General features: G+C 46.3%; 1 protein-coding gene across 1 annotated transcript in view; it reads left to right on the top strand.

The window, feature by feature from the left end:
• Positions 1 to 14205, top strand: part of usp43b (ubiquitin specific peptidase 43b) — a gene marked incomplete at both ends in the record, with an annotated part of 93845 nt that overhangs the window by 60213 nt on the left and 19427 nt on the right. The window contains 2 exons of the mRNA XM_083648656.1: positions 5520 to 5682; positions 12020 to 12131. Coding sequence (XP_083504782.1) covers positions 5520 to 5682; positions 12020 to 12131 — 275 coding nt within the window. The remainder of the gene's footprint in view (positions 1 to 5519; positions 5683 to 12019; positions 12132 to 14205) is intronic.

Genomic DNA, 14205 nt, shown 5'->3' with positions numbered 1-14205 from the left:
TTATATGACCACAGGTACAGTACATTGACAGAGCAAAATGCCCCTGGCCCTTTGCACACCTCCCTAAACTGTTGATGGTGAATTTAAGCTTATTCTCTGATCAACACACGACACTAAGATGAAGTATTTCTCTATATCTGGTGTATATCTGATCTGTAGTTAAGGAGACGCTCGTGGGTACTACCCATATAACCCATTTTCATTCCGATATCTTGAGGTGAGAGGTTGACGGACCCGTTCCTCTGGTAGACGACCATAAGCTCATTGGTTTTGCTGATATTGGAGCTTCAGGTGATTGTTGTTGTACCGTGTGACGAAGCTCCCTATGAGTCCTCTGTACTCCTCTGTAAGAAATAGTCTCTAGGTGAAGACAGCATGTTTCTCGCTGGAAATTATTCACTGGAGTGGAATCACGTCAATAGTGATAAAAAAAAAACTCTTCGTACTTTTTTATTAAATTCCTTCAAAGTCTTCACTACATTTATTTTACGAGTCTGGACTCTGGACAGACATGGATGTACGTAGACTCCAACGTGAATTGTTGGTGGAGGAATACAGTGCAACCGCGAGGTGGGTTATTTCTAGTGCCCTCTAAGGATAACAAAATGAGAAAACAGCCACCACAGTTATCAAAATCAAAATGAATAGGCTTCCCTCAACCACAGGTGGTGTATTGTAGAAGATGTCTTCACCGTAGTTTGACCCCAGTCATGTCCTCCCTCCCCCTTGGCGGGAGGGAGGACAGTGGAGACAAATGATGAAGTGCTTGTGTTTGTCTGTGACTTGCCGCAGTTTCATTTGGCTCCTGTCAAGAGACTTGAGTATTTGAGGAGTATATGAACTATCTGCAGTGTATGAATTCTCACAGCAGTGGTTCTTACAAGTTGCACTGGAGTGAAATGTGTCTGCATCTGTGGGTCTGCCGTTGGATTGTTGTACATTAACAGAAGTGGTAAAGCAGGAACACTTACAAAGTCTTTTGCGACCTTGGGGGCCGGGACCTCGTGTGGGGTCACCTGACCTCGTGTGGGGTCACCTGACCTCGTGTGGGGTCACCTGATTTGAAAGTGAAGTCCCCTGGAAAGGCTTTGAATCCAACTCAAATGACCTCTAAATAACCTTTCCAAATGAAAGGCCACCAAGAGCTTAGACAGAAGGGAAGAAGTCCTCTGGAAGCCTAGTCGACTACACAAGGTTGTCATTGACCAGATCACAAGAGCAACTTGATTTATACCTCGCCTGCAGAATGAAACAATGTTAATGGACTCGCTACAATGTTACTGAACGTTTGTTACTTGTTTTAGATGAGGCAGGACCTCAGTATGGCCTCACCTAGCAGAAGAACATTGGGAAATAGATCAGCAGAATGCATTTCACATTGATTCTGTTATGTCTCAAGTTTGTTTATTTATCTTCATACATTTGATATGTTTGTTTATATATTTATGTTGCATTACAAACAGAGAACAGGTCCATCCTCCATTACAGATATTCCCCAGTCGTCATCCCTGGAGGGCTTTGGCTTCTGCTAACAATTTATTACTGTTAAAGCATTTTACAAAACACTGATCCCCTACCATGAGGCGTTTGATCCATTGCTGTAGAGCTGCCGAAAATAATCGATTCAGAGATGCATCGCGATGCTTAATAGGACGATTCTGAATCGATTAACAAATATCAAAAATCGATTATTAAAAAAAAAAAAAAAGAAAAAAAAATTATAATCAAATAAAATAGAATGTAAGTACATGCAGTTGTTTATTTTAATTATGGATCATAATACAATGCAATTCCAAATGCAATTTTATTTTAAAAGTAGCCACACAGTGAGAAAAAAGAAAGTGAGAAAAAATAAATCATGTATTGCGGAAAAAGTGATGCATCGATTTAAGATGCATCGCGACGCATCGCGACGCATCGGAGATGCATCGAGATGCATCGTATAATCGAATCGAATCGAATCGTAGACTTGTATAATCGAATCGTGAGATCAGTGAAGATGCACAGCTCTACATTGCTGCTACATTATTGTAGTGTAGCAGAGGTCATCTCCCTTTCTCTCAGACTTTACACCTTTTTTTTGTCCGATGTGTGATTCGGTTCCGTTCCCCTCAAACAGGGACGCTTCAGGTGCACCTGACGCACATCGCTCAATTGATGAGGAGCCTCGGTGACGTACGGACACGTCAGGCGGTCAGTCGGCCTCAGATGCTCCAACTAGGTCAGCGAGCAGAGAGTCGCTGAGGGAAGATAGCCTCTGTCTTTAGTGTTTGTCCTCATCTCTCCATCTACCTGCCTGTTATTCAATGTCATGTGTTTGAAAATCTAAACAAGCTGAAGTCAACAGAACACGCCTGTATGTACGCTACGTACGCGCGTGCGCCAGCAAAGAGCTTGGGCAGGGGAGCTTGGGATTTGTGCTGTGGGTAGAGGAGATCTCTTTAGGGGCAGAGGTGTTTAATTATGGGCTTTGGCACAGTCTGGCTGTGTGTAGTCTGCCTTATCCACTCCTGTGTGGCTGTTTGAGAGTTGAGTGCATATAGGAATGATGAATCCACAGCGGGTTTGCGGTTTCTCTGCATTTGTTAAAGGCTTTATGGATGGTAAGAGACTAGGATCAACAGGTATGTAAAGGAAGTTAAATCGTGGAGTGTGTGTGTGTGTGTGTGTGTGTGTGTGTGTGTGTGTGTGTGTGTGTGTGTGTGTGTGTGTGTGCGCGTGCGTGCGTGCGTGTGCGTGTGTGCGAGTGCGAGTCCGTGCATATGTGGCCAGCGAACAAGTATGGCACAATTGTCTCTGTGTTGTTTGTGCCCTTTTTAGTGCATGGAATTTGCCCCCCAGGGTATTCCAACACATCAACTCTCCTCTCTCTCTCTCTCTCTCTCTCTCTCTCTCTCTCTCTCTCACACACACACACACACACACACACACACACGCACATGTGCACACACACACACACACACACACACACACACACACACACACACACACACACACACACACACACACACACACACAGCTATCTTAAGTGAGGACATTCATTGACATAATGCATTTTCTATCCCCTAATCCTAACCATATCCATCACAACTATAAACGCCTCACCATAACCCTTACACCATAACCCTTACACCATAACCCTTACACCATAACCCTTACACCATAACCCTTACACCATAACCCTTACACCATAACCCTTACACCATAACCCTTACACCATAACCCTTACACCATAACCCTTACACCATAACCCTTACACCATAACCCTTACACCCTAACCCTTACACCCTAACCCTTACACCCTAACCCTTACACCATAACCCTTACACCATAACCCTTACACCATAACCCTTACACCCTAACCCTTACACCCTAACCCTTACACCCTAACCCTTACACCATAACCCTTACACCATAACCCTTACACCATAACCCTTACACCCTAACCCTTACACCCTAACCCTTACACCCTAACCCTTACACCATAACCCTTACACCATAACCCTTACACCATAACCCTTACACCATAACCCTTACACCATAACCCTTACACCCTAACCCTTACACCCTAACCCTTACACCCTAACCCTTACACCATAACCTAAACCCCATTCTACCCTAACCATTCAAAGCAAGTCTTAACCTTCAAAGAGCCCTTTGGAAGGTGGGTGAGAAAAGTGAGGACCGGCCATCGCTTCACTTTCCTAAAATGTCCTCACTGTCCCAGGTATAAACTAAGATGGTTATACACACACACACACACACACACACACACACACACACACACACACACACACACACACACACACACACACACACACACACACACACACACACACACACACACACACACACACACACACACCTCTAACATTCCTCTTTGTGTAAACCTGGAGGCATCCTAAAGGTGGAAGGCAGGTTGTAATTCAGAGAGCAGTGAAAGGAGTCTTGGGAGGAAAATGTCTAGAAACAGTTTGAGTTTCTGACGGCGTTTGATTTAAGGAGCGATGAGAGGTGGCTCTCCTGCGTAAATCACAGCGGGACGGCCCGGGAGGTGACCTCTGCATTTCACTGCTGTTTCAGGAACATGTTTCACTAAGCCGTTTAAAAGGCGACTCCCCCCCATAAATCACTCCCGGCACTGACAGAGGTCATCGCTCATGTAAATTGCAGCGCTCGTCACATGATTTAAGCAAGTTGTATTTGATTGGGCCGACATTAATAAATGAAAAGCTGGGGCCATACTTTACGTCTCACTAGTCCGCGCTCTCAGGGTCAAGGCACTGGAATCGGAGAGGTCTGATGTGAACGCGTTGCAGGTTCATAATGCAGATTTGGATTGGTTTTGAATAGGTCGTCTTGCCCTCCGCACAGCGCACAGCTCAGCATCCTCTCACCCCACTCCTTTCTATGACACAACGCTTTGATATTTCACAGAGATCTCGGCCACAGGACGCTCAAGTGTGACATTTTGCCGCTGGCAGTGAAGAATTGAATAAACAGTGTTTAACTCATTGATACCTGATGCAGCATTTGTGTGTGTATCCCTTTAAGACCGCGAACCGCGTTAACGCGGTTCGCGGTCTTAAAGGGATACGCACACAAATGAGGGATATACACGCAAATGCTGCATCAGGTATCAATGGGTTAATGAAATGTTGTGGTTTCGGGAAGGCGTCGACTGCTGCGGGCCCCGATCGATCGCTTCCCCGCCTGCGTCAGCGTGCCTAATTTACCGCGTGATTTATCACCCTTGAACTTCCGAAGCGCTCGGCTCGCACGTCAAAGCCCAGCGCTCGTCGGGCTCCTCGTCGGCGGCGATGACGCCGCGTCGCCACGTTTTGCGGGGGGGGGATTTCGTAATCGTGGCTCAGTCAGTCACGCTCCTCTGCGCCGCCGGAGAGAGAGAGTGTGACACGAGGGGAACGGGGGTGAGAAGTGGTACTGCGTGGCCCCCCGCCAGGACGCGATGTGGAGCAGAAGCGGAATCAGATAATGCCCCCTGCTGAGAGCGCAGGCAGCCAGCGCTCCATCTGTTCTCCCCTCTGAGTCACTCTCCCCCAAAATAGAAAGCTGTGCTCGCCCTGCTTTCTACTGCGCTCCTTGTCACAGGTGCTAAGTTCCATATTCACATGTTCTATGTATGAAATCGTGATCTCACTTTCAAAGAGATGGTCACCAATCACCACGCAGATCGTGCTTCATGCGGTCATCTATCAGTGTAGGATCTCAATTTTTGCCAAAAGAATATGAAATTGGTTTGTGATCGGTATTGGCAAAATTGATCAAGAAATTGACGATTGTATCAGTTGAAAAAGACCCTGTTAGAACATCTATAATCCTTATTTTCTGTCTTTGACAGCTCATTTCCTCTGTCCTTTAGACCCCGTGATCTATCGCTCACCCCTTTCTTTTCCCCTTCTCTACCACTTTCTTCTTCTCTCCTCCCCTCTTCCTCCTCATCTCCATGTCTGTTCTCTCTCCCCTCGCTGACTCCTAGTTTGTCTCTCCTCTGCCAGGGTACCATCACAGCCTGCCGTCCTCTCCCTACTCGTCCGGTCCGGAGGGACAGAGGTTGCCGTCTTCCGGGACGTTGTCGTCAGAGTTCCTCAACCAGGGAGTCCCCCTGAAGATCCTGCTGCTGGTGTGCAACGCCGCAGGAGCGGGCCAGCAAGCCGTCAGGTAACCGGTGACAGCTTCTTCAAAGATCTCCATCTTACAGTAACAAGTCATTTAGTCAATTATTATTGAGTCCTAAAAATTTTAACTTTCTTAAAGGGGCACTTCACCAAAAAACAATGCTGATTTATTTTGCACATGATCTCACACATCAGCTTAACTCAACTAAACTTTCAACTGTCAAACTAAATGAATGTCTGCCAAAGGCTGTGGGGCGGCTGTGGCTCAGGAGGTAGAGCGGGTCGTCCACCAATCAGTAGGTCGGTGGTTCGATCCCTGGCTCTTCCAGTCTGCATGTTGAAGTGTCCTTGGGCAAGACACTGAACCCCAAATTGCTCCCGATGGCTGTGCCAGCACCCTGTGTGGCAGCTTGCCGCCTTCGGTGTGTGAATGGGTGAATGTAGGCACATTGTAAAGCGCTTTGGATGATAGCGCTATATAAATGAAGCCCATTTACCAAATGGTTTAGAGTTCTCAGATATGCGTGCGATCATGTGCAAAATAAATCAGCATTGTTTTTGTGCGCCTTTTAGAGATGCGCGGATGAGCTTTTATGCCATCCTAATCCGCGTGTATGCATGAACCGCCCGCACGCCATAAATCCGCGCAAATTATTTCATACTATTTATAGATCCGCACCCGCCATGCACCCGACGCTATAAACGCTATAAAACGCTATAAAAGGAGCGAACTTACGGTTTCTGCTGCCGTTGGTGCGATCGCTGCAGTCCAAGACTCCAAATAAACCTCCATGCTGTATTATGTCCAGTCCCCCACTTGCCCTCATGTAGTTTACTCGGCTAACGCTATAGCTTTAAGTTTAGTTTACTTGATTGCCTCGTTGTATGGAAAAATACGAACTTCTCTTCAAACACGTCTTCAGCGGAGACTCCTTTTTGAGGGTGACATCATTGACCATATATAGACGAAAAGTGGAGCCTAGCTAGCACATGGCTATTGTTTGGTTTACGGCCGTGGGTCCTTTGGCGGATCTATAGGCGACTAAGAATGTGCCTGACGAAAAATGTAGCTTAAAATACATTCATAGACTAGAGAACGTAATTAATATTATTTTTCCTCATTAATGATACATCGTTTCAACCGCCCGCAACCCATCCGCTATTAATCAGAATGTTTATTTTTATGATCCGGCCCGCCCGCGGGGCGGGGGGTGAATATGAGACTAAATGACTTGTTAAGGTGGATGTTTTTTCTAATTTGATCATCATCAAGTTCATCATTGTCGTTGTCGTTCAGTCGGCCCTCCCATATCTATCGGAGCAAGTCAAGGTCGTGTTGGCTCCCTGTTCCAGACCACGTACTTCTCACCGTGAGACCAGTTTCAGGCTGAGGAATTTGACATCTGGCATGATGGAAAGATCCATCAGACAGCCGTCACCCTGACAGGGTCCGGAGGGATCGATACACACTGAGGTGAACTCGCCAACCACGTCTGTGAGAAAGTCCAATCCTGTCCATGAGCAATGGCTCTCCGTTTCTCCTTCAAATGCCTCGCCATCGTTGATCAAACCACCCAGCTGTCTCCGTCTCATCAGCTGACAGCTGGAGGACTTCTCTGAGGAGAGAAAATGACATCGGAGTCGCATACTTCTCTCTCTCTCTCTCTCTCTCTCTCTCTCTCTCTCTCTCTCTCTCTCAGGGTTCACACAATTACAGGCAGATTTCTAGAAACCAGCAAAGTGTGAAATCTTTCTGTTTCAATATCATCGTTTTCACTGCGAAACCAAAAGGGAATGGATAAAGTTTCAAGCGCTGTTAATACATGTCAGAACACTGTCCTGTGCTTCTATCACAAAAGGTCTGATTTTATGCATACTATTTTAACTCCAGTCCCTCCATACTAGATCTTTGACATCACAATGTTTGAGTCTGTGTATATAGGCTTAGTTTATATTAATTTGGAATTCACACTAAATGTGGATAAGGCTTGCGCTTACATAAACCATCCAGATTCCTCTATTTACTCAGTCTGTCATAGTATTAGCCGTACAGAGTTGGCTGTGAGATCCGTATCATCTCCAGGCAGCATGCCTGTGAGCATGGCAAACATTCAAGTGAACTGAGATGTCTCTCTCTCTCTCTCTCTCTCTCTCTCTGTCTCTCTCTCTCCCTTCCTCCCAAAGAGTCTTTGTAATGCAAAATCTATATCACCTAAAACACCTTGTTCATATTAATAGACTTCACTGCACGATCCCATCAAAAGGCTCTGTTTCAGAGGGATGATGGAAGATGGAAGATTGCATCATCAGTTTCTTGGATTACTTTTTAATTTATGTTTTTCCTGCTGCTCTGGAGAATAAAACCAGACTTTCCAGGCTTGTGACAGGAATGTTCCATGACCATTATGCAATTCTATACATATGCATTGCACATCACATTCATTTTGATGCATTTATGCCCAAATGACAGGCTGAGATACAGTAGAGGAGATTTTTGTCATCACCATCAAGTGAAGCTGTTGCTACACCCCCCCCCCCCTACTGTACCTATTCTTCCTGATTTGTCTCTATTGGCAGTCCACACAGCTTCCCATGTTTGAGATGGATGATCTCCATCCAAAAGTAGCAGTGCGATCATCTCAGCACGCTCAATCTCTAATCCATTCTGAATGCCGTCCACCTGCAGCTCAAACCATTCATTACTGGCTAGCGACGGTATACATGCAGAGACACACACTGAGGAGGAAGTGTCAAATTAGGCTGTTTACATTGCTAGTAAACAGAGTAATACTGTTTGCTGCCCAGGAGAATACATGCAATGATGCGGCGGAGAAAGCACACACACTCCATGATGTGTCTAAACATCTTGTGGTTTGGCTGTATGGGAAAGACGTAGACACGACTGGTTTGTATGGTTTTGTAGAATGGAATTTCACCATTCCTCATCCCGCTGTGTAAACAACAACATATTCTCAGCCAATATGAAACCAAATATTGAATTGAAGCCCGGAGCCAGAAAGACGTCTTATAAAAGTGTATTAAGCCATTAACAAACTTCTGCTAAGTGCATAGCAGAAGGACTGTGATCATCTCAATGTAGACATGAAAACAGTGAAGATGTAACAATTGACATGGATTGTTATACTGTGGGCAGAGAGGAGAGAGAGAGAGAGAACAGAGAGAGGAGGGGGGGGATCTGATGTTTCTGTATGTCTCTGTGGGAACAAGGTCAACTACATGCAGTGGGTGAAAGTTGCTTTAGCCTGTGTTGGACTGCTCAATGCCACGACAGAGAAACTGTCTGTAGATTATGTCTATTGCCTGTCCATGTCTGCATGTGTGATATGCCAAGTCTAATAACTCCTCCCATTAATTATGTGTATGCAATTACCTTATTGAATATGAAATGCAAATGAATGGAACTTCAATTTTTCCATATCGTGTTGCCATATGAACACATTTGCCATGTCGCATCATCCCAGAGTAAAGCTTAGCCCAGAGGGAGAGAACGAGGGGCGAGAGAGAGTCACCCAGTGCCGTCTTGGAGAGAGGATAGCACAGACAGGACTATAGAGAGGATAGCACAGACAGGACTCTGGAGAGGATAGCACAGACAGGACTATGGAGAGGATAGCACAGACAGGACTATAGAGAGGATAGCACAGACAGGACTATAGAGAGGATAGCACAGACAGGACTATGGAGAGGATAGCACAGACAGGACTATAGAGAGGATAGCACAGACAGGACTATAGAGAGGATAGCACAGACAGGACTAGGGAGAGGATAGCACAGACAGGACTATTGAGAGGATAGCACAGACAGGACTATGGAGAGGATAGCACAGACAGGACTGTGGAGAGGATAGCACAGACAGGACTATAGAGAGGATAGCACAGACAGGACTATGGAGAGGATAGCACAGACAGGACTCTGGAGAGGATAGCACAGACAGGACTATTGAGAGGATAGCACAGACAGGACTATGGAGAGGATAGCACAGACAGGACTATGGAGAGGATAGCACAGACAGGACTATGGAGAGGATAGCACAGACAGGACTATAGAGAGGATAGCACAGACAGGACTGTGGAGAGGATAGCACAGACAGGACTATTGAGAGGATAGCACAGACAGGACTATTGAGAGGATAGCACAGACAGGACTATAGAGAGGATAGCACAGACAGGACTATAGAGAGGATAGCACAGACAGGACTATAGAGATGATAGCACAGACAGGACTATAGAGAGGATAGCACAGACAGGACTATAGAGAGGATAGCACAGAAAGGACTATAGAGAGGATAGCACAGACAGGACTCTGGAGAGGATAGCACAGACAGGACTATTCATAGCTTTCAAGGGGCGTTACGTGCTGCCGGGAACGCCCACCTGGCGGTCAAAAAACAAACTTGTTCATTCGCTGCCAGCCAAGTCGACTAGTTTCTCACGCAGTGTTTGTTCAGCCGTTTGTACACACGTCTTTGCGGCCAACATTTCCTCAAAGGTAAGCTCAAGTAACTTTGACTCTGAGGAAGACAGACTTGTCTGTCGAAACGTCAGTCAGCCCCTTCTATTAAAACGTGCAGACGGAAAAGAGTGCTCCGGTCTCTTTACTTCGGGTAGTCTGTGTGAAGTGCCCAGGTAAAACATTATTTTATGCATATTGTCCTCCACTGTTGAGCACCAGGACCCTTTTATTCCAAACCTGGCTGAAGCGCGCTGGACTCTATTAATGTACTGTAAGCTCAAGTAACGTTACAATAATGATTAAAATACCCCGTTAACGTTACTTGAGCTTACCTTTGATGAAATGTTGGCCGCAAAGACGTGTGTACTTTGATGGTAGCCATTTGCCCTCCCCAGCGACTGAACCACGTCTAATCGCACAAATCCACAACCTCCTCCTGTCTGAGTTTTCTTTCTCCGACGGCATTCTGTAAAAGCACAAGCCAGGCGTGTCTCCTCGTCGGTTAGTGCAACCGATAGCACAACCTGTTGCAGTTTGGCTGAACAAACACAGCGTGAGAAACTAGTGACTCGGCGGCAGTGGAATGAACAAGGTTTTTTTTTGACCGCCAGGTGGGCGTTCCCGGCAGCACGTAACGCTCCTTGAAAGCTATGAATAGAGAGGATAGCACAGACAGGACTATAGAGAGGATAGCACAGACAGGACTATTGAGAGGATAGCACAGACAGGACTATGGAGAGGATAGCACAGACAGGACTCTGGAGAGGATAGCACAGACAGGACTATAGAGAGGATAGCACAGACAGGACTCTGGGCTTTTGCACTGAGCAAACCAAACCCTCGTGAATGATAAAAGGCTTTGACGTACCTAATACACTTCAAATGAAAAGCCTTTTGCCACAATGGAACCAGTTTCCCTCCAGAAGAAGAAGAATGGGATTGTCTTTGGCTGTTCCGGTGTAATTAAGTGTTTAATACCAAGACCGAGTCCTTTCCCTCCCCGGGTGCAGCCCCCCCCTCCCAGCTCCCGCTCTCTCGGGTGGATGCTGTCTCTGGGTCGCTGCAGCTGTTGCTCCTAGCGACCACTGAATGTCAGTTGGAAATTAACATCCGAGGCTTGGAAAGTCTGTCAGATGGAGGCTACTACTGACGTTAATGGTTACCAGGAGGAACAGTGTTTGCGATAATTCAACCTAATCTACCTCGCGGATGTCAGTGGTTTCTGTGATCTAATAGGAAAATGTCCAGGACCCTTAGCAGTATCCTTTTAGGTTTCTCCAGTCTTGTTTAGAAGTCTACAAGAAACTAAAAAATAATAATAAGCATGAGATCGATTTGTAAAATAGTGCAAAGTGCAGTGAACCCGACTTTCAATCTTTTTCATGCCCTTCTGTTCCTTCGAGGAAAAATATCTCAAAGACGAATGTTTAACATACAGTTTGCTTAAAGCCGTGAACTCATCTTCAATTGTGTCTTTGTCGGGGTCTCTGCAGTGCACACGGTCATGTCGGTGTCTCTGCAGGGCACACAGTCACGCCCAGACGAACACACCTCTCTTATTAATAGATCTGAAGCGCACAACGGAGGGCTGGCCTCAATTAGAGATGTGGTATAATAGATGTGTCATGTGATCCGTCATTTCAGACTGGAGGGTTTTCCCTCTCCTCAGCTCTTCTGACTGCCCATTATGTCTCCCTCTATTCTTCTGCTCTAATGCTGATAATGGCTGAGGCTATTTACATTGGAATAGGATGAGAGGACCTGCAGACAGGTTGGCTGTGATGTTAGCTGGTCAGGGCTAGTGCGATAATGACTGAACGCGATTGGGCCAAGGGTAATGTGATACATATTGTTCTAAATTGTTACACCACTGTCTCCTATCCCTCTTCTTCTATCCCCTTTCTCAGGTTTGGCCCTCCATTCCTGATGAGGGAGGACCGGTCTATTTCCTGGGACCAGCTGCAGCAGAGCATCCTCAGCAAGCTTTATTACTTGATGATCAATGGAGCACAGGCACAGGTACCCGTCAGCTGCTGCTAATAATAATGTAATGAGTGGTATAGCTAGTTATGACAGGCCCCAGTGCACGCCATTATGACAGGCCCTAGTGCACGCCATTATGACAGGCCCCAGTGCTGCTTTTATGCTTGAAAGACATGGCTTTATCTATATCTACCCCCCTGAATGGGATACTTCAGCTGCTAGGGATTCAGACACTTGCTCAAGGACACTCTTCCCTCCAGTTGCAGTTTTCACTCCAACCAAACACTAGATGATCTGATTTCAGTTTACTGTATCACCGAGAGTGGGAATTGATTTGTGAATTTGGCTGTTGTCGGTACGTGATTTGATTGGTAACCGGGATGGCACATGATTGGGCACCACTGTCATGGAGTGACTTATCAAGGGCAACAGAAGCAATTCATTGTACACCGATTACAATTCAAAGTGAGCGTCCGTCACTGTTGACAACTCTTCTCATTACTGGTACTTTATCCAGTGTCTGCCTGTGATACCCTTCTGCCCTCTTTAGTGATGACAATATTCATAGAGATAGGACTTTCCCAGCAGGTGAAAACTCTTTACATTGACAGCTGTTGTAACAGTTTCAAAGTAACTGAATCACATTATCCAATCACATGTCAGCTTTAAAAGCGGTTTGACAGTTGTTACGGTCACGTGTGAATGTATCAGAATCAGAATCAGAAAGACTTTAATGATCCCCGGGGGGAAATTGGAACAAGTTACAGTTCCACATAACACAACATAGCATAACACAGTATCACACAGTATCTCCCTAAACGTAAAACAGTTAATACAATAAAATGGAATAGAATAAAATAAAATAAAATAGAATAAAGTAGAATGTACAGTACGTGTCAAATTGCACTTATTGCACACTGGAATTAAATTAAATCAACTTGCACATTACGTGTGACGTAACTCGGCTGACTCAGTCTCAGAGAGACTGAGTGTCTCCGAGGTGCTCTTCTTAGTGAGGCGTTAAAGAGTCCAATGGCCACAGGCAGGAATGATTTCCTGTGCCTCTCTGTGGTGCATCTGGGTGAGATCAGCCTCTCACTGAACGTGCTCCTGTGTTTGACCAGCACGCCGTGGAGTGGGTGAGATTCATTGTTCATGATGGAGCGTAGCCTGGTCAGCGTTCTCTTCTCCGACACCGGTGTCAGAGAGCCCAGCTCCAGCCCCACAATGTCCCTGGCCTTACGGATCAGTTTGTTGAGTCTGTTGGCGTCCGCTGCCTTCAGCCTGCTGCCTCAGCACACTATAGCATACAGGAAGGCACTGGCCACCACCGACTCATAGAACATCCTCAGCATGGTCCGGCAGACGTTGAAAGACCTCAGCCGTCAGCCCCTTCTTGTAGAGTGCTTCAGTGTTCTTAGCCCAGTCCAGTTTATTGTCAATGTACACTCCAAGGTACTTGTAGTCCTCCACGATGTCCACACTGACCCCGTGGATTGAAACAGGGGTCACCGGTGCCTTGACCCTCCTCAGGTCCACCACTAGCTCCTTTGTCTTTGTCACGTTGAGCTGCAGGTGGTTTTGCTCACACCATGTGACAAAGTTAGCCACCACAGCCCGATACTCTTCTTCATCGCCATCTCTGATACATCCAACTATCGCAGAGTCGTCAGAGAACTTCTGAAGGTGGCAAGACTCTGTGTGGTAGGTGAAGTCCGTGGTGTAGATGGTGAAGAAGAAGGGAGAGAAGACCGTCCCCTGTGGTGCTCCCGTACTGCTGACCACTCTGTCTGACACACAGTTTTGCAAGCGCACATACTGTGGTCTGCCAGACAGGTAGTCCACAATCCAGGATACCAGGGGGGCATCCACCCGCATCGCTGTCAGCTTCTCACCCAGCAGAGCCAGCCTGATGGTGTTGAAAGCACTGGAGAAGTCGAAGAACGTGACTCTCACAGTGCTAGCCGGGTTGTCAAGGTGGGCGTAGGCACGGTTGGTCAGGTAGATTACAGCGTCCTCCACACCCAGTCGGGGCTGGTATCTATTTTATTAATTAATATGGCACGTTGTCTATGGCTTGACGGTACATCTCTCACACCAATCATATAAC

The sequence above is a fragment of the Poromitra crassiceps genome (genome assembly GCF_964638095.1).
Source record: "Poromitra crassiceps genome assembly, chromosome: 13".
In the NCBI taxonomy this organism is placed as follows: Eukaryota; Metazoa; Chordata; class Actinopteri; order Beryciformes; family Melamphaidae; genus Poromitra; species Poromitra crassiceps.
This window is presented reverse-complemented; position numbering and strand designations above follow the sequence as displayed.